The sequence below is a fragment of the Melanotaenia boesemani genome, chromosome 12 (genome assembly GCF_017639745.1).
Source record: "Melanotaenia boesemani isolate fMelBoe1 chromosome 12, fMelBoe1.pri, whole genome shotgun sequence".
In the NCBI taxonomy this organism is placed as follows: Eukaryota; Metazoa; Chordata; class Actinopteri; order Atheriniformes; family Melanotaeniidae; genus Melanotaenia; species Melanotaenia boesemani.
In genome coordinates, this window is record NC_055693.1 from 20054508 (window position 1) to 20073252 (window position 18745).

Genomic DNA, 18745 nt, shown 5'->3' on the forward strand with positions numbered 1-18745 from the left:
AGCACCAATTTAGTAGCCAATGATCACAGGAGAATCCAGGGCTACGGATGGTTTTCACCCAGAGCAGGACAGTCCGACCATCGTGTTGGATTTTAACGGATGGATTTAAAACATCTCTGTTTCTTCCTCGGACGTGGAGATCCGATAATTGGGAATAAAAGCTAGACACAGACTTGCCTACGACCTACAGTCTGGCTGAAAATCTATGGGGGAAAAATAATAAAAATGTGAATTGTATAGAAATCGGTGTAGCTCGCCAGGTAAGACCGATTTTGCCTTCCAATATGGCACGCCGTCGATTGGCTCAATCTGAAAGCTTTAAGACGTCGACAGTAATCTTTGCTCTGCTATTTTAAAACGTGGTTTCATTGTTGTTGAAATATTTTCATTTTGAGATTGAGCGCTGACAATTTGTATTCGAGCCAATTTCAGTTCATTGTGCTGCAAACAGATCTCCAGCACTCGTTGTGAATCAGGAAGGAGAAGCCTTTCTTGATAGTTTATGTTAGGTGGCAGACTATTATGGCCATGTATTAACAGTGGACACTGAGTGAACAACCCATAGCCTTATTACTTGAATGCATATTCCCATCAGTCTTACATTAGACTTTCCCCCTATAAGCCGCTCCATTTATTGAACTTAATGGCTTCAGACACTTGTTTGCATCGATGGGATTTATTTGCATTCTCTTTAGACATCCTCATGGAAAGACAATGAGAGGTACACGATCATAATAGCAGTCTAGATCAACATAAAAAGCGGTTTTAAATCCCAAAAAACGCTGGAAAACGCACCCCTGTGCTCACAATTTCGACATATGAAGAGGTGTTAGCTTATGAAGGGGACACAAACAGTACTCATCCTCCAGCACCTTTGCACGGTGCTGTGATCTTTGGCAGTACAGAGCCCGATGCTGCGCAGCCGGGGCATGCTGAAGAGCCGCTGTTGCGTCCTGCTTGGTGACCTGAGGGTGCTCCTTCTGGGGCCACCGGCACCGCCAACACCGCTCCCTCCATTGACCCCCATGAGCGGCCAATCTTCGGAAAGCCATGAGGCAACCGTCAACGTCCCCGACAATAACAACACGTTAACGCGGAGCCACCAGCACGCAGAGGACCGAACTGCATCGTCTACGGCCGGAGCCACCGGACAACTAGGTGGAGAACGATCGGTGGCGGGCTGGGTTGATGCTGCAGAACTGACTGCGGCCCTGCGTGTCTGCAGCAGCTCTTCTGATGACTGCTCAAAGGGCAAACTAGAGGAAAGATTCTCTCTTACCAGCTACACAGAAAGTGGCTTCAGAACGCCCGTGTGCAGGATCTGCTTCCAGGGACCAGAACATGTAAGTTATGGAAAACCATGTTCATAATATAAATGTTACAAAGATAGTGTCCATCAATTTATCTGTAATAACTGTACCATAAAGGTGTTGAGTGTTACATTTAGTTGGGATAGCATCTCCAAACTGTTTGCCCGATGAGCATTTGTTAACAAGAGCAACAAGTCCATGCAGGTCTTTATTCTACGCCAGTGGTTACCAAAGATGCAGGCCCCCAAAATTATGACAGGGGGGTGCAGCAAGGCTAAATAAATCTTATAGTTTTTACACAGCTAGCAAAACATGGACAATTTTGTACTAATGTGCAAACAATGACAAATCAACAAGAGAGATTTCAAACACCAAAGAACAAAAACAAAGATAAGAAAATATGGTGAAGGATATCTTTCCTATAGGCTTGACCAGGTAATGGTCAAGTAATGGCAATGGTCTATTGTGAGTAATAAAGAGAGACTACTGTGTGTTATATGTCTCCAAATATTAGCATCTGACAGTATGAAACCAAACAAGTTACAAAGCCACTTGGGGACTTTTCACCCTGAACACAAAAAAAGCCTGTTGATTACTTTAGAAATAAACTCGACTGTCATATAGAGTTGTTTTGCTAAAGCAGCATCCATCTCATTCAAAGCTCCACTCACCTGAAGGAGTTTGCAGAGTTTCCTGGTTTAAAATGCAAAATATAATTACACTAGAGCAGAGAGATTAATCATTCCTTCTGCCACTGACATGGTCTTAACTACAGTTAACAAAGTGGTAACCAATTAACTAAAGACTTTTTTGGGGGTGCTTAACATTGTCGATGAAAAGTGGGGCCCTGCAGAAAAGTTTGGGAACCACTGGTCTAAGCAGGGTTTAATGGTCAAGCTTCTTTTCCATTAAAAAAAAAAAGCCCTTGCATCTTGTTGGTGCTACGAGAGCTGAAGTATTACACTGTTCCTGCATTGATCCCATTGCTGGGCTTGAAAAGACTGCTCTCAGCATAGCCGCAGAGTGATAATGAAAGACCTTGTCCCAGCGGGTGACAAGTGTGGAGGATACACAGAGATGCAGTAACAACTCATTACAACCAAACACTTCAAAGCATTATATGCATGACAGAATCAAATAATGCCTCTCTCTCTGCTGCTGCTCACGCATGCCTCATCGAAACAGGCAGAAATAATGATAATAACAAAAATGTGCACAGAACACAAGGCACAAGCCTTTGGGTTAATCACTGCAAGCCTCCACCTTTGGGCCGATAGTGATGATAATGTCACACTACATCAGTCAGGAGAAGAGAATGTGAAAAGATGGCAATATAAAAAGAAAGAAATTATAACAGAGAAGCAGACACTTAGCAATTTGCTGATACATTAGTTACACCTTTTGACAGAGCTTTTGAGAACACATTGATGAATATGTCACATCTCACCAGTTGGTAAGGGAGGAGGAGAGGTCGTAAAACAGTCCAGAAGCAAGATAACTGAGGTGTAAAACATAACTTTTTATCCGACAGTTGTACTCACTGATGCTTTTCTTTTAACCCAGCAGCAGTTACTGTATCATTTCATGGTCATTGCATTGTGCGCAGCCTATAATCTCTCTTATGTTTCATCTAATTACTCCAAGAGCAATTTTGTGCATCAGTCCACCTCTGAGCTCAGACTTTGTAATTATTACTGACATGGGATCTATTATGAGGCTGGAAGATGAGATCTTATCCTTGTTTTCTCAAAAACTCCAGATAGTCAGCACACTCTGTGGTGCATACAAAGTACTACTTTGAAAATTCACAGTATTTCCCATGGCCTCCTCCAACACATCTCATTAATGCATCCTTGAGACATTGCTGCAAATCAATAGCACTTGATTTCATCCTGGCTTGTCATTATGCATGTTTTTATTGTTACCAGCCTTCCTTTTCCTATCATCCATGAGTTGTTGGTTTGGGTGGAGTCCAGATATGGATCTGCTGAGGTGTAAATGGGCACAAGGAGAACGAGACCCTATTTGGAAAGAGAAATGAGTTGACTCTCTGTGTGTCCCTCTGTGTTACAGGCAGCGGGGACATTAGTTATCCTCTATTCTTCCTTAGCCTCCAGAATGTCACATAGACCAAGCCAGTCAGTATCTGATCTGACAGTCCACCTCCAAAATACTTCCATCCCCAAGGCTGAGATAGCCAAGACAGTGTAAAGAAAGGAAAGATAGACATAGCTTTCTTGAAGTATAACACTAGAAAAGGGCCTTGAGCGTCTGAGAAATGCAACCATTGGAAGATGATTGTACTCTATTTAATATCACATCACACAATGAAATAAGACTTTGTAATTGAATCCTTGTCAGTGTTTCAGCCATTTTCTTTCAGGTGCTCTTCACCTCACATTTGTCTGTTTTAAAGGGTCGGTTCTCATTTGCTGTTACTAATTAATCTCAATTCTCTAATGTTAAAATGTCAATTTAACTAGTTCACCACAGATGATTGTAAGCCAAATGAAGAATAATCACAGTAATATGAATTTCTCTTGCAATGATACTTTCCCTTTGTACAGTTTAACACAATAATGTAATGAATTCATGTTAACTGCAATACTTACTGATTACATAAATCAAGAACTATGTATTTTTTTTTATTTTTTTCTGCTGTTACACTGAAACCCTGATAGGAAGATATTTTATGCTCTATATAGACAGGAAGATTTATTCCCTTGACCAGTAACTCTTTCAAAGTATTTCCATCAGGAGCATATGAGTTATTTAATGAGACAGAGTTAAAATAAAAATGCATGAACATTGAGTCCACCTCTGTAGGATTCATATAATGTACAGTGAAATAAAAGCCATTACCAGAATAAATTGAATAAAATCATGCCTTTTACCCTAAGTGCCCAAGGTTATTTATCTACTTTTCTATAAACATCTACCACATGACATATTTCAACCCATTATTGGTTCTATTTAGCTAAAGGCCAGCAAGGGGTCTCTTGCTTTCTTGCATGCAATGTTTGCTTTATTCAGACTTGCGTTTTTATATTCTTCTGTGGAGACTCGTCCTTAACCTGGCTGCTTAAAGAGTAAGCATATTGTTTTTTTCTTTATCTCCAGATAAGAGTTTCTCCAGGAAGTGTTGCATGAAATTCATAAAAATGTATATGGCAATTTACAAATAAAAATCATAGAATATTTCTTTTATACAAAGCATCCTGAGGTGTGATAAACTATTACACTGATGGTCTTAAACTGTTAAGGCTGCATGTTTTTCTGCTGCTAATGTAAGGGTTCAATCTTAACGGAGATAATGCACTTGCACAGTGTGTTAGTCTAAGGCACACTGAGAGGCCTAGAGGTGTCAAGTGGCATCATCCTTTCTATATGGCCTCACAGTGTAGAAGCACTGTGCTTTGTGTACCCCATCATATGTGTAATGACTGATCTGCCATTTGTTGGGAATGGGAGATAAACAAGTTACATAAGCTTTTCTGAAGTCTCATACAGGAGGCTGTGAATTCATACAGTTAAATGAGAAACTGCACTTTCTGTATTATCCCTTTGAAGAGTCATTAACTATCACTGTAGGCCCAGTAGTTCCCATAAAAGCATCATTATGGGTAAATAAATTTGAAATTATATTATCTTCAATTTTATTCTCAAGTGGCTGTACATTTTTCCCCTCTAACTTTTTGAAGATGGTAAAAAATATATTGATAAAGCAGTTTTAAAGATGACCGCAGTGTTTCAGGTTTTTATGGAATAAATGGTTATGGCCTGAATATTATTGGCAATTGTAAAAATCCCCTTCGTTCAGTTTCTGTATGAGTTAGTTTATTTCCAAGCCGTTAGCGTTAATAGAGTTCCCTTGCACTGATTTCAGGCTCTTATGCAAATATTGAAGACTAATTTATTTTTCATATATATATATATATATATATATATATATATATATAGGGACGGGGTCCAGTTTTAAAAGGAGATAATTAGATGCATCTAGTTGTTGTGGGATAGTGCAAGATAGAGAAATGGAATAAAGCAGCCAAAGCTATCACCCTTGTCTGTTCAATACATCTCTCTATTGTTTGGATTTATGTGATGTTTTGGTGTTTTTTTTCAGTGCCTACTGCTCTTTGATCAACAAAAAGACATTTAGTCACCACTTTCTGTAGGCGGGGGCTGTGGGGCTACATTTGTTATCAGTACCTCTTGCTCTCTTCAGCCTCAGTTGTACTGGAGTGATCCAGGTTTCAGCTCTTGGCTGCGATCAGGCCAGTCACAGTGAGCGGCCCGAGTCCCACTGGACATGACAGAAGTGTTCTTGTGCTCCTGCCAATACACTCCCACCCTGGCCATCTGTAGATAGGCCTTTTCTCCTGTAACTCCCTGTGTTTTCCTCTTTTCTCCTCAACCAGGGTGCTGCTCCATCTGTCAAAGATGTCAGCACAATAATGGAGAAATGATTTGAAAACTTACTGTTTTCCTCTTTTTTCATTGCATTTTTGTTTCCGTCTCCATGCTCATTATAGACAAAGAGAGTGAGTACTAAATTAACCTAAGGATGGAATACCAAAGCTTAGAGAGGAGACAGATATTTCTTACACCAGGCATTATTGGCTAATTGATTTATTTATTTATTTAATACACTGCAGGCTTTTTATTCTGTCACATTAAGGTTAAAACACCCACACAAGATACTGCTTTTTATTTAATAGATTCAGGTTTCTTCAGTGTAGGTCAAGACCTAAACCAGTTGGTAGACCCACATCTTTTGTGTCATCATTCATTTCTAATGTGATTACTAATATCTTTTTTTGAGCTTGGGGTCCAAGGTGAAATATTACAAAACACTCATCCGTTCCTCAGACTGAATAGGTACTAAGAAGACTGGTTGACTGAATACGCTCAGCATTTCTATCAAGTAAAAGTCTTGTGATGGGAGAATGAACTCTGTGTTTTCACTTCATTTGATGGATTTAAATATCTTACAGATGATTGAAAAAGAGATCCAAATTGGATTTGTTTTTGATATCTCATCACACCCATCTGGATAATTTGAAAACATGATGGAAAAGCTAAAAATACTGCGGTTTCCACATCTGACAGAAGTTCATTTTTGTAATTGTGCTTGTAATGTTGTTCAAGATGTCATAAGTGTATTGAGTGCTGAGACCCTTTTGGGAACTAAAACAGACCCTGTTTGTTTTATTTGAGCTTCTTTACCGCCTAAAGATTTCACCTAGATGTTAAACACATAATGCAGGTGTTTTTATTTTGCTGTTCAGTGAGCTCAATCAAACAGTATGTGGTTGTCAACAGGCTGACATAAGGGATTTGAAATGCCCTCAGCAATATTAACATTCTGACTGTTAGTTCAAAAATGTCACTCTGAGATTTAAAAAAAGGAAAAGAAAAGAAAGAAAAGCAGCTATATTTTCTACCAAGAAAAAAAGAAAGTATTTCCAATTAAATTTTATATAATTGCAGGACAACCAAGGTTTGGATTTCAACATAGTCTTAAGGAAAATATGCAAACAGAGAAGACATGCTTAACAGAAATATTATATTGTTAAGGTCCCCCTTGTGCCACCAAGACAACTCTGAGCCATCAGGGTGTTGGCCAGTGGACCTGTGGGAGGGTCCAGTGGTGTATTGCAGCAGATCGGATGTTGCAGGTTGCACGTTGGGATCTTTGAGCTTGCTCTGGTGCATCCCGTGGTTACTTGGTTTGACTGGGAGCTGGAGTTCAGACACTGTTTTAACACCTTTTTTGTGTTCCTTGAGCTGTTTCTGTGAAGTATTAGCAGTGTGGACAAGCCTATTGTTCTACTGGGGAATGATAGCTTGGTGTTCTTTTGCAACGGAGGGGTTGGGTTGTTTAATCTCCAACATTTGAGGTGGATTGTGCATGTCAAAGTTAGATCCACAAGAACAATGAGTTGCAACCAAATGGTCCATTTTATCCTCTTCACCTTTCAGTGGTTTTAATCTTGTGGCTGAATGGTATATATAGCACCCCATTCATTTAAAAAGCTAGTGTCAGTTAACAGTAGTGTCAGTGTAACGTAAGCACCATATTTTGCAGCTTAGTGAGGGTTTGCTCTTTCACAGGAGCTTCAGTGAATAATCCTTCATATTCAGTGGTACTAGTAATCAAGGTTTTGCCTGTCAACAAGGTGTAAGGCAAAGCCTTCATTTCACACCTGAACTGGTGCTCTGCTGTAATAGCTTTGCACAACATTGTGTGCAAGACAGTGAGTGTTGTCTCTGCACACAAGAGGCCTTTGTAAAACCAGTAACCCATTGTAAAGGCATATATCTATATGTAAAGTGTAACTCAGAATCAAATAAAATACAGAAAATGCGAGAGTTTTCAGGTCAGTGTTTACTAAGGCAGAGATTTATTCTGTATCATTTACACTGTTAATAAGAATAAGAAAACCTTTATTAGTCTCTCAGTGGGGAAATTGTTTCAGCAATCTTGCTATATCTACTTATTTCTAAAATATGACATTTAAAGTAAAATGGTATCTAATTTGACCAAAGTCTAATCCCCTCTGACATATTGTCCCTTCTGCAGGGGGAGCTCCTGAGTCCATGTCGATGCAGCGGGTCAGTACGCTGCACCCACCAGCCCTGCCTCATCAAATGGATCAGTGAGAGAGGTTCTTGGGCCTGTGAGCTCTGCTACTACAAATATCAGGTCATTGCCATCAGCACCAAGAATCCTCTACAGGTGAGATTTAGGTATAAAGCACCACTTTAGAAATGTTTTACAATTTTACCATGAGGTAGGAAATTATTTACAAGTCAAGGATTATAGGTGAGAGAGATGTCAAACCACAGACCAACTAGCTTTATTTAGAGGGTTATTTCAGTCTTTTTTTCTTAATTTCTTTGGGATGTAAAAAATTTTTAGGAGTCATACAGTATGAAGTACAGCTCTACTTTTTCCCTGATCATAAAATGAGAGTGAAAAAGCATATTGAATTAAACAAGCCTTTTCTCCTTTGATCCTGAATGCATAGGGGGTTGCATTTTTCTCTCAGTTTTAGCCTTTGGTGGTATGATAGGGTGATTTGTGTGCTGAGTCTTTCAGATCTTTCTGGGCGAGAGTTATGATCGAAAGACCTTTTCAGTTCTTTGCGTCTTATATCTAAATTTGGATGTTTATATTTTGATTAAATTAAATTAAAAAAATATATATATATATATATATATTTTGATTAAATAGACCTAATGCACCTAATAGATCTGTCAAGCCTTCGATCATGGTCTACCTACAGTGTAATTGATTCCACTGATTCCATTTAACTAATGGTTATACTAGGCAACAGTCTCCTTATCATGTTAAGTTTTTCATTTGGGTTCTTAATAAAGTCAAATAGACATAAATGAAAAACAAAGATTTACGTACTGTGTCTTCTTACAGTGGCAGGCCATCTCCCTGACAGTGATAGAGAAAGTGCAGATAGCAGCAGCCATCTTGGGTTCCCTGTTCCTGATGGCCAGTATCTCCTGGTTGGTGTGGTCATCTTTCAGCCCGTCAGCCCGCTGGCAGCGTCAAGATCTGCTTTTCCAGATCTGCTACGGCATGTACGGCTTCATGGATGTGGTCTGCATCGGTGAGAGGCAAAACAGTTGACACAGATTTATTATTTTTTCATTTCAAATGAATGTTTATGCTTCTTCATGGACTGAGTTTTTATATCCTGAGAGCATTATTGAGTGATTCCAGTCTGCACACATTACTCCAGGTGCACTCAACAGGCAAAAGCAAATGTCACAAGTGTTCAGCAGTGTCACTAATTATACCTGAAAGCTGTCAGCTAATCTTCGTGAATGCCACGAACATTCTACACTATTGAGAATCAATGCTGTTAATCTATACTGTACAGACAGCTCATTTAAATCAATACTGAGTGTGTGTGGAGTCTATATTGGTCAGTATTTGACTTCAAAAATAATTGTTTGGCCAATTTAACACTATTTCCCTAAGACTATCAATTTGTACTTTAAATATGATGAAATGCTGCATCAAACCCTACTCATGAATTAAATATAAATGCTAGATGTTCAAAACCTTTTTTGTTTTTTTTTTTATACCAACTGAATTGCATTTCAGTCTCATAATAAAAAGCTACAGCACAAGATTCTTGCAAACTTTGAAGCTCACTGTGTGCTGTCATAACACCAGAAGTAATAAGGTGCACTGAAGCGTTTTAACACTTTTCTGAAATTGAGTGGGTGTCCAGAATTAAACTTATAGCACCCGTACTGCAGGCTGGCTGTCCTCTTTTTGATGCCGGAGGGTCCCATGTTTTGGATGACTGTGTGTCGGCAACTCACATTAAGAAAATTCTAACTGCTGCTGCAGCAGACTGCAGGGTGAGAGGAAGAGAAGATTGATTGTCTCTGGTTTAGTGGGAAGGATTGACTGTGCAGTCATTAACGCAGCACTTTACAGAGATTAACTTGTCACCTGGTGAATGTTAAAGAGCAGAGACCTGATTTTTATTTATTCCACAAAGTTAGGGCAGAAAAGAAGCAAAGTTCAGGAGTGGTGACAGGATTTATAAGTATGGGTAGTATTAGTAACACCCTAACAGTTTTTTACATAATAAAAAAAAAAAAAAGTATATATATATATATATATATATATATATATATATATATATATATAAACCAAGAGGATTTTAAATAATTTCACATGTTCTACAGTTTTTTCATGCAGTTCCTTAATAAATGTTTACACCTAAATTTTAGTGTTTCAACCCTGTATTAATGTTTGTGTTCTGCTTACTTACAATTAGTCAAAGCAGGCTAAAGTAAAACACTACCTGTTATTTAAAAATTCCTCTACACTGTATTTCCCTTTGCATGGCTTACATATGAAAATTGCTGAAAGTAATGCATTTCAGGCATCTGTGCACAGACTGACTTCAATTTTCCAGATACTAAGTTCATTGAACATGAATCAATAAGCAATTCTGGTTTGAGATAAGATGATTTCGAACAGAGAGCATTTACATTGTTTTTGCTCACCTTAAACCAAAGAGAGTCAGTGTTAGTGTGCTTTAAGTTGTTCCACGGCTTTACTTTATTGACAAAATAAAGATTTTATCTTTGCGTTATGGTGTTGTACTTGAAAGATGAGTCGTTGTGTTCTGCTACTGCCTCAGCTCATACTTTCTGCAGGCTTTAACACTGTGAATCCACCACTGCAAAGATAGCACTTTGTGGTGTTGTTAAGACTGCTGCTAGACAGTGACATTGTCTGACTGACACTCTGATCTCCACAGCACTAATTGTCCACGAGGGACCTTCTGTGTTTCGCATCTTCCACCGCTGGCAGGCCGTGAACCAGCAGTGGAAGGTACTGAACTATGATAAGTCTATGGACAGTGATGACTTGAAGGATGCCCCTGTGGACAGGACTCTGTCTCAGCCCAGCCAGGGCTACCAAACGGGGATAGGAGTATCCACCTCCACCTCTTCGCTGATGGTGGTGGCTTCCACAGCCGCAGGCTCCACTTCTACAACCGTGGTGACGACTGCAGGAGGATTTGGAGGACATGTGGACCCTGACAGTGGCAATGCAGTGCCAGACCAACACTGTCCCTACAACATCCTCCACTTACTGAGCCACCTGAGGCAGCCGGAGACCCGCAGCCAACCCAGCAATAGCACAAGAGAGTTGGTCATGAGAGTCACTACAGTCTGAGGAGTCAGTTGAGGCCTTATCTCACATGGAGGTGAACGATTTCTGAACCAGCTGACAGTTAAAAACAAGAACAATCTTAACTGCACTGGATTGATAACATGTTTTGTTTATTTAAAAAATGCATCTCTGATGTCCTTAAATTGATTGAATAAAATTTAAAGTGATTTGATATGCAGAATTGGTTGGAGAACAGTTTTTTTAATAGTTAAATAACATATGCATGTGCCTTCTTGCTCTTTGGGGACTATAAATAGTTGGGGTCTGTAACAGAAATCTTAGCTACACTATTGACCTGTTTATCATATTTTCTTTTTCTTTTGTTAAACAAATATAAACAAAAGTTCACAAACAGACATTTGATCTCAAACAGGATTAAAAATAGTAAAGACATTGGCAACCAAATAAAATAAGAAAATGTTCCAGGTTTTTAATTATTTCAGATCTCTGCCAAAGAAATGTGATACAAGTAAGATTCAGAACAAACCTTAAGTGGTATTTTATGTTTCTGTCCATTTTTCAGATGCATTGTTGCAAATACTGTGCTGCACTGCCCAAATGTTCACTAATCAGCCACAGATGTCACTGCTCACCGGCATCCTGGCATTAACACCACAATTACTTTTGAACTTGCCACCTACCTAACCAGTCCTGCATGTCGTCAGTTCATCATCACTTTCCCCTTCCACCCGTTCACAATGAGAGCAGTCTCCTACCAACCTACCAACCACGAAACAAGGTACAGTTATTGCACACAAAGTTTTTTTATATATATATATATATAAATATATATATATATATATATATATATAAATACCCTTCCCCTACACTTTTATCCAATCTCTAACCATTTGGTGTGTTATTTTAAAAGCAGAAAATGAAAGCTTAAAATGCATGTAAATGGCATGCAAAAAGTGCCTGAAGTGGTGTGCTATTTATAAGCATTAATATGAGATCACGTTGTCCCTATATTGGCAGCATCCCCCAGCAGTGCAAGACTGAGTCCCACCAAAACTGCTTAGGAATGTCTCAAAAAACAGAAGAAGTCTGAGTTTTTCACCCAGTCTTAAAACTCATATTTTGAAGGGATTTGATTGGAGCTGTTGGAAGAAAGTCCAAGCCACAAAGCTCCCATTCCATAACCTACAGGGTCCACAGGATGTATTCACATCACAGTGCCAGACACTTCAGGACACCCTCAGATGCTCTTTGTCCACAACCTGTCTGGTCAGGGCTGCTTTGGCAGCACAAGAAGGAGCTACTCAATATTAACTGAGTGGTTATGATGTTATGACTGATAGCTGTTTTTACACCTTTTAAGGTTTTCTTTTTATTTTTCACTTATCAGAAATACATATAAATAAATAAATTATATAATATATAAATAGCGTATGGAATTTCTGCTGAGATGGTAATAAATTGCTTTATCACATGTGTACAGCAGCATTTTCTCTAATCCCAAGAATTAGAAATGTATCCACCACAATCAATGACATACACGAAAAGTAAGATTGATTCTTAAAACAGAGAAATCTTTTTTAAATCTAAATCTCACATCCAGGTCTTACAAGCTGGAAACATAAATGCTTTTTTATTTTTCTTGAATACTGACACAGCCTTCAAAGATTTTTCTTCCAAGGTCTGTTTGATGTGTGTTAAACTACAAGGCACTTTGAATCAATAGACTGCCTAAAATCATTACCTTTAAGAGGGTTTTGCCACTAAACTTCAAATCAGGTTGATACACTGTTTAAAGAAGAAGGTGATTATCTTTGTTCTGTTTGTGTTGCAACATTTTCTTTGCAGTGTGTTTTGGTAGCATGCATTTGCAGTTTAAAAAAAAAAAAGACCTAGACTCAAATTGCCAAAAATTAGGGCTTCTAGCATATTCCTGACAATGCATCTGAACAACAGAGTGAATCAGCAGCAAAGAAAGCCATCACCGAGTTTTTTTTAATTGCTTCAGCCTGTATTCTCATCCATGAAAACACATTTCTGCTCCAAAGCAGTGGTGTGACTTGCAGTCCATTAGGCTGATATTCATGTTTGCATTTGGCTCACAAAGACCATGATTTTCCCCTTTTCTTGGCTCTCAGATTCGTATATGCTCTTTGATAGTTCCTCACGGCTCCTGTTTCATGTCAAAGGAAGATCAGTTTTATCTCAAGGGGCACCAGATCTCTGAAGCATGTTGTAGGTGGAAGAAACACTGTTAAATTCATCCCAATTGCAGGGTGCTATGGGCATGTACTGATAATACCTATTTTTTCTCGCACAATCAGCTGAGAGATACTGTCCAGTGCTTTCACTGTGCATGCTTGTGGAGTTGCTTCTTTAGATGCAGCCTCCTAAAAACATCCTTTTTAATGTTAATACTACTTATGACAAACAAAAACCCATAAGCTGATCACAGTGTAAAATAGTTTTTCAAAAGCTCTGCCCCTAAGATGGCTTTGAGCTGTTTTCAACATAGACTCAATTAAAATATTAACATTAGCATAAATATGCATCTGATATGAACAATAGGGATTAATTTAAGTCAAGCTGGAGCTTAATGTTTTCCCATTCTGGCGAGTTTTTGCAATGTAGCAGTAACATAACCTTATCTTATCGATATAACATTTTCAACACTTTTTTAACAACTTCCCAGTCTTATTTAAAGATAAAACATTTATGTGTTTGCTGTTAAAAAACACATTCACTATTATTTACTTTTTTGTTTAGCCTGTAGTATTGTTTTAATCATTTTCCAAATGCACTGTTTTTTTGAAACCCACTATTATTCATAATATTCAAATACCAGGAGTACAATATCTGCAGAGAATCAGGTAGCACCTTGATTTCCTTCTGAATTATTTAAGCCCTGAAGTGCTGATATCAATGGGTGGGAGCTGCTGCACAGAACCAAGTTGCAAGGAGCTGGGAGGTTGCAGAGAGTTCATCATAAAATCTGCTCACTTCAGTTTTCTTTGCACCTTGTCTCTTTGAATTCACAGACACATGCACCACTTTAAAAATATGGAGCTACAAAACAGCAACCATATACACAGGATCTTATCTAATCTTTAAGGGTCGATGCAGTGCAAATATTAAACTAAACACATGCAATGCACATGTTAAAACCATGAATATAACGCATTCTGCATGTTAAGATTCACTCGTGGCTCGCACTTCATTTATATTCATTTATTTATTTTGTATCTCAATAATGGGCCCTTAGGCCCAGTGTGGAGATGCCTTTTTTATCCTCTCTAGCTACATCTTACTCCCCCTAATGTTACCTTTCACCTATATCTAAGACAAGGAGCGCTGTAGAAATGGCTGCTCCGTCAGTATGCCTGTTCTGTTTGTGTCATCATATGTTGTTTTGTCTAGTCTTGGATGGGTTGTACTGAAAACATGAATTTCCCTGCAAAGGGATTAATAAAGTATTTTTCATTTCATTTTCATTTCATTTCATTATAGCTGCAATATAGTGACATAACATTAGAGAATTCAAATTTTTTTAAATTCTTGGACTTCAATCAGAAATAGTTTGAATAATGATTTTAGCAAAGATTTTGTCATTTCAGCCTCAAAAAATCAGACCCTGACAGGTGACTGAAAAGGGGTTTCTTTCTTCTGGTTTCTTCCAAACTGTTGTTTTTATTTGCAGAAAATTGATCAGAAAAGAATTTTTCTGACTTAAGTGAATGCTGAACCTTTAAAAGCTGGATAAATTACAAATGCTTACTGTGATATTCATGCAGGTTGTTAAAGTCTAAAGCACAAAGTACACATTCACTCCCTGCACATCATGACACTGAAGATGAAAAGAAGCCTTTTTAGGTTTTTTTCTTCTACTTTTGTTTTTTTTTTGTTTTTTTTTGAGTGAGATGCCTTGAAAGGTAGAGATTGGAAGCAGAGATAGCCTGCATAAAATTCCTTCCTCCATAACCACACGCTGTTGTTCAGGGTCAAAGGCTGCTGAAGGCTGATGAGGCATTTATCGGGTGTTTTTCTCAAAAATGCACATTATGAGCAATTTAGAGTTGGCCATTTTCATTGTGGGAGGAAATCAGAAGACCCAGGGGAAAGCTACAAACACATACAAACAGGAAGAAAGTCCAAAACAGGAAATCTGGAACTGAGAGTCACACCCAGGATCATTGCCATGAGAAGACAGAAGAAACCACTGAGCTGCTATCGCTTCTCCGTTTGTAGACGTCGACTGTGCCAGGAAAACAGATGACTTCTTCACCTCACAGTATGTTTTAATAGGCTTATACAAGAGTGGAACAAAATGAAAAGATGAGAGGCATTCTGCATTTCCCTTCAAAAACTGATCTTTATTAAAAGAAATGATTGTCTGTGACATGCTTTTGCAGCTTGTGCTCCCCCTCTGGTGGCTCAATCAGATAATGCTGTTAATCATTGCAAAATTATGCTTCTAAGAAAACATCCTCTGACTTGATATTTACACTGTGACAAAAGTGACAAAATATGAGGCTTAAATATCCATAATGAGCAGCTGTCAGTGTGAATTTTCAGCAACACTATAACTGTAGGAAGAATTGCCTGTTGTAACCAAATTAGCCTTTTTGTGTGATAAACAATGTGCTTAAACACTTTTCATGCTCTTACATAACTTCACTAAACCAAAGAGGAAAACAATGTACTTATGGCTTCAACATTGTACATTTTACAGTCATTTAGAGCTGTAGTGGACACATAACTCCACCACTAAGCCTGAGTATTTTAGGGAAGGATTCTTGGGCTTATAGAGTGAGGAAGCAATGCCATTGTGTTCTAGTTTCTCATTTTTTTCTGTCACTTTTTTACTTTTCAAGGTCAGAAATGGCAAACAAAATATTTATATAGCACTCGATTTTGTTAATATTACTCATTATTTATATCAGTATGAGCAGCATTTAAATTATGAAAATAAACAAAATGTAAGAAAAAGCAGCTGATGATTGATGCGCCAGGAGATGGGTAAAGTTCTGAGGCGAGAAAGATAAAGATGCTGTTCATGTTTATAATGGCCTGATTTCTCACATGACAAATGATGATGAACACAATAGCAAATTCTCAGTTTTAACAAATATTAAATGTTTCAGTTAACGCTGGATATCGTGGTAATGCTGTTGTTCTATTAAACAGGTAAGGTGGTATTTTTAAAATATTTAAAACAAACTGAAATGTACATGTATTAAACACCTCTTTACATCATTTTCTCTTAAGTAGATATGTTCTGTGTCTATTTATTTTAAAATTTTAAAAAGGTTTTAAGAGAATAAATGTCCACAGATGGTTGAACACGTCAAGTTGCTTCACTATGTTTTTGCATTGTTTTTGTGTAAATTAGTTAAATGACAGGCTAAATTCTAAAGTTTATCCCAGGGTGTCAGTGTTTTGAGACCCCAGTCATGTTTGCAGGATAATTTGTGGTTTCTTAAAGAGCCAAAAGGTTTGTGCCCAAAAGTGATTAAGATTCTTAATATGCCAGAGCAATCCATGGGGGCCCCACACTGCAGCCCACATCACCCAAGGAATGTGCTGCAAACACCCAGCACCAAACACAACAGGACTTATATTATGGCTGATCTCTGTATGTTTTTTGGCAAAAAAAAAAAAAAAAATAGAAATCCAAGTGAATAAAAAGGATTAAAACGGTAATGCTTTAGTAATGGTTTGGTTTGTGTTGCCTTAAAGCTGCACATGGTCAGATATTAAAGGATTACTGATAGTAAAATCACTTCAGGCTGCTAAAACTCCACAATTTTTATGAAAACTGAAAAACTATTTGACGATTTGACTGTGATACGGTACTTTCACTTTTTAATGCAATATATATTTTACCTTTAATAGAGGATGGTAGTCTTAATACATTAAAATCCAACATATACTATACTGAAGTTGTTAACCGTTGGTATAATTGCATTTATTAAACAGTGAGATACATTTTTACCTCTCCATACATTACATTCACTGACTTCTGTGTTTCACAAATAAAAACACAAATGGTATCAGGAAGGATATTTAATGTTTCATTAAATACTGTTTAATGTATCTCACAGTCAGTGGTGCTCTCCATGATCTTTGATGCCTGTTTGTCTTTTCATGATGCATAAGTTGTTCCACTACGAGTGTTCATCTGGATGCAGCAGGCGTTTAAAGAGAGTGTTACCCAGGAGAAAGACTCTCAGATTGCCTGTCTTTCTCTAATCGCTCCCTTGCTCACTCAGCATCCCATCAGAAAGAAACCCCCACCCTTTGCACACACACACACACACACACACACACACACACACACACACACACACACACACACACACACACACACACAAGTACTCTATAAACAGCAGCACTGTTAGCAGGTCAGTGGCAGTATCACTGCATTTCTCTAATTGAGCCCCTGATGAGGGACTTCCTGAGCTTGATGCCTTTGAACATCAATGGCCAACTGAAGCATCCCTACTGATAGTCACACAGCATCCCACTACAGTGTGTGACCTGATTTAAAGGCATCTCTCAAACTAGGGCACATGGCTCTAATGTCCAATCTTATGGAACATTATTACGCCCTTTTTAACATGTCAGTTCTGCTTTGTTTGGACTAAAAAAAATGGGAACCATAGTATCTGCAGCAAAGAGTTTAGGGACCCTGTCTGCTAGAAATTGTGAACTTGTTTTTAAAAGTGTAACTGAATCTCTTTAAAGTTATATGTACAGTGTAGGAATGAACTCTTGTACACTGCTCTGACTTGCAAAAATCGTTTTATAGTGATTTTGCTGTACTAGAATCAATGTTTTGTTTTGTTTTTTAATACAAACATTGATGACTGTTCCTCTCAGAGCTACAAACTGAACTGTGATGTCCCACAGGGCTCAGTTCTGGGCCCTGTGCAACTTAACATTTACATGCTGCCTCTGGGTGATGTCATCAGGAGACACGGCATAAACTTTTACAGCTATGCTGATGATACACAGCTTTATGTTACTGTCTACTGATGACACTAAACATACTGAGGGCCTTCTAAACTGTATCCTAGAAATCAAATCATGAATGGCAGCAAACTTCCTCCAGCTCAATCAGGACAAGACTGAGGTTTCAGTTACTGGCATGGTGCAAAGAGAGAGAAGTGACAAACTTTGAGCTCTGGCATTAGAACCATGAGGACAGGTGAAAAACCTCGGAGTCATATTTGACTCTGAACTCAGGTTTAACACCCACATGATGAATGTCACTAAGACCTCTTTCTACCACCTGAAGAACATTGCCAGAGTTCGACCATTTCTCACTCAAGCTGATGCAGAGACTCTGATCCACGCTTTTATCACATGCATTATTGTTTATTGCAATGCTTTTCTTTCTGGTCTCCCTATGAAAACGTTAGCACCACTGTAGCTGCTGTGCAGAACTCTGCAGCTCATCTGCTGATGGGGACCAGACAGAGTGTCCACATCACTCCCATACTAGAGTCTGCACTGACTTCTAGTCTGCTTCAGATTTGATTTTAAGGTTCTTTTACTGGTTTTTAAGACTAAACCGTTTTGGGCCTTCTTATCTTTTAGACATTCTTAATTCCCATGAGCCCTCCAGAGCCCCCAGGTCCTCTCATAGACTCACTGTGAATCGTCTTTTAGTTTTTATGCTACACTTTTGTGGAACAGTCTGCCAAAGGAACTAAGAGCAGCTAAAACTTGAACCTTAAAACAAGGTTCAAGA

General features: G+C 38.4%; 1 protein-coding gene across 1 annotated transcript; it reads left to right on the forward strand.

Annotated features, from left to right (window-relative positions):
* Window positions 1-29: 29 nt before the first annotated feature.
* On the forward strand, window positions 30-11206 carry marchf4 (membrane associated ring-CH-type finger 4). The gene is made up of 4 exons (XM_042001797.1): window positions 30-1343; window positions 7894-8049; window positions 8746-8938; window positions 10616-11206. The coding sequence occupies exons 1-4, from the start codon at window positions 912-914 to the stop codon at window positions 11035-11037; spliced, it is 1203 nt and encodes a 400-aa protein (XP_041857731.1). The 5' UTR covers window positions 30-911; the 3' UTR covers window positions 11038-11206.
* Window positions 11207-18745: the final 7539 nt, after the last annotated feature.

Excerpts from the sequence above, each read along its gene's own strand:
- marchf4 (XM_042001797.1), top strand. The coding sequence starts at position 912 with ATGCTGCGCAGCCGGGGCATGCTGAAGAGCCGCTGTTGCGTCCTGCTT. Across the intron at positions 8,050-8,745 it reads GCACCAAGAATCCTCTACAG|TGGCAGGCCATCTCCCTGAC; the intron begins GTGAGATTTAGG and ends GTCTTCTTACAG. Across the intron at positions 8,939-10,615 it reads CATGGATGTGGTCTGCATCG|CACTAATTGTCCACGAGGGA; the intron begins GTGAGAGGCAAA and ends TGATCTCCACAG.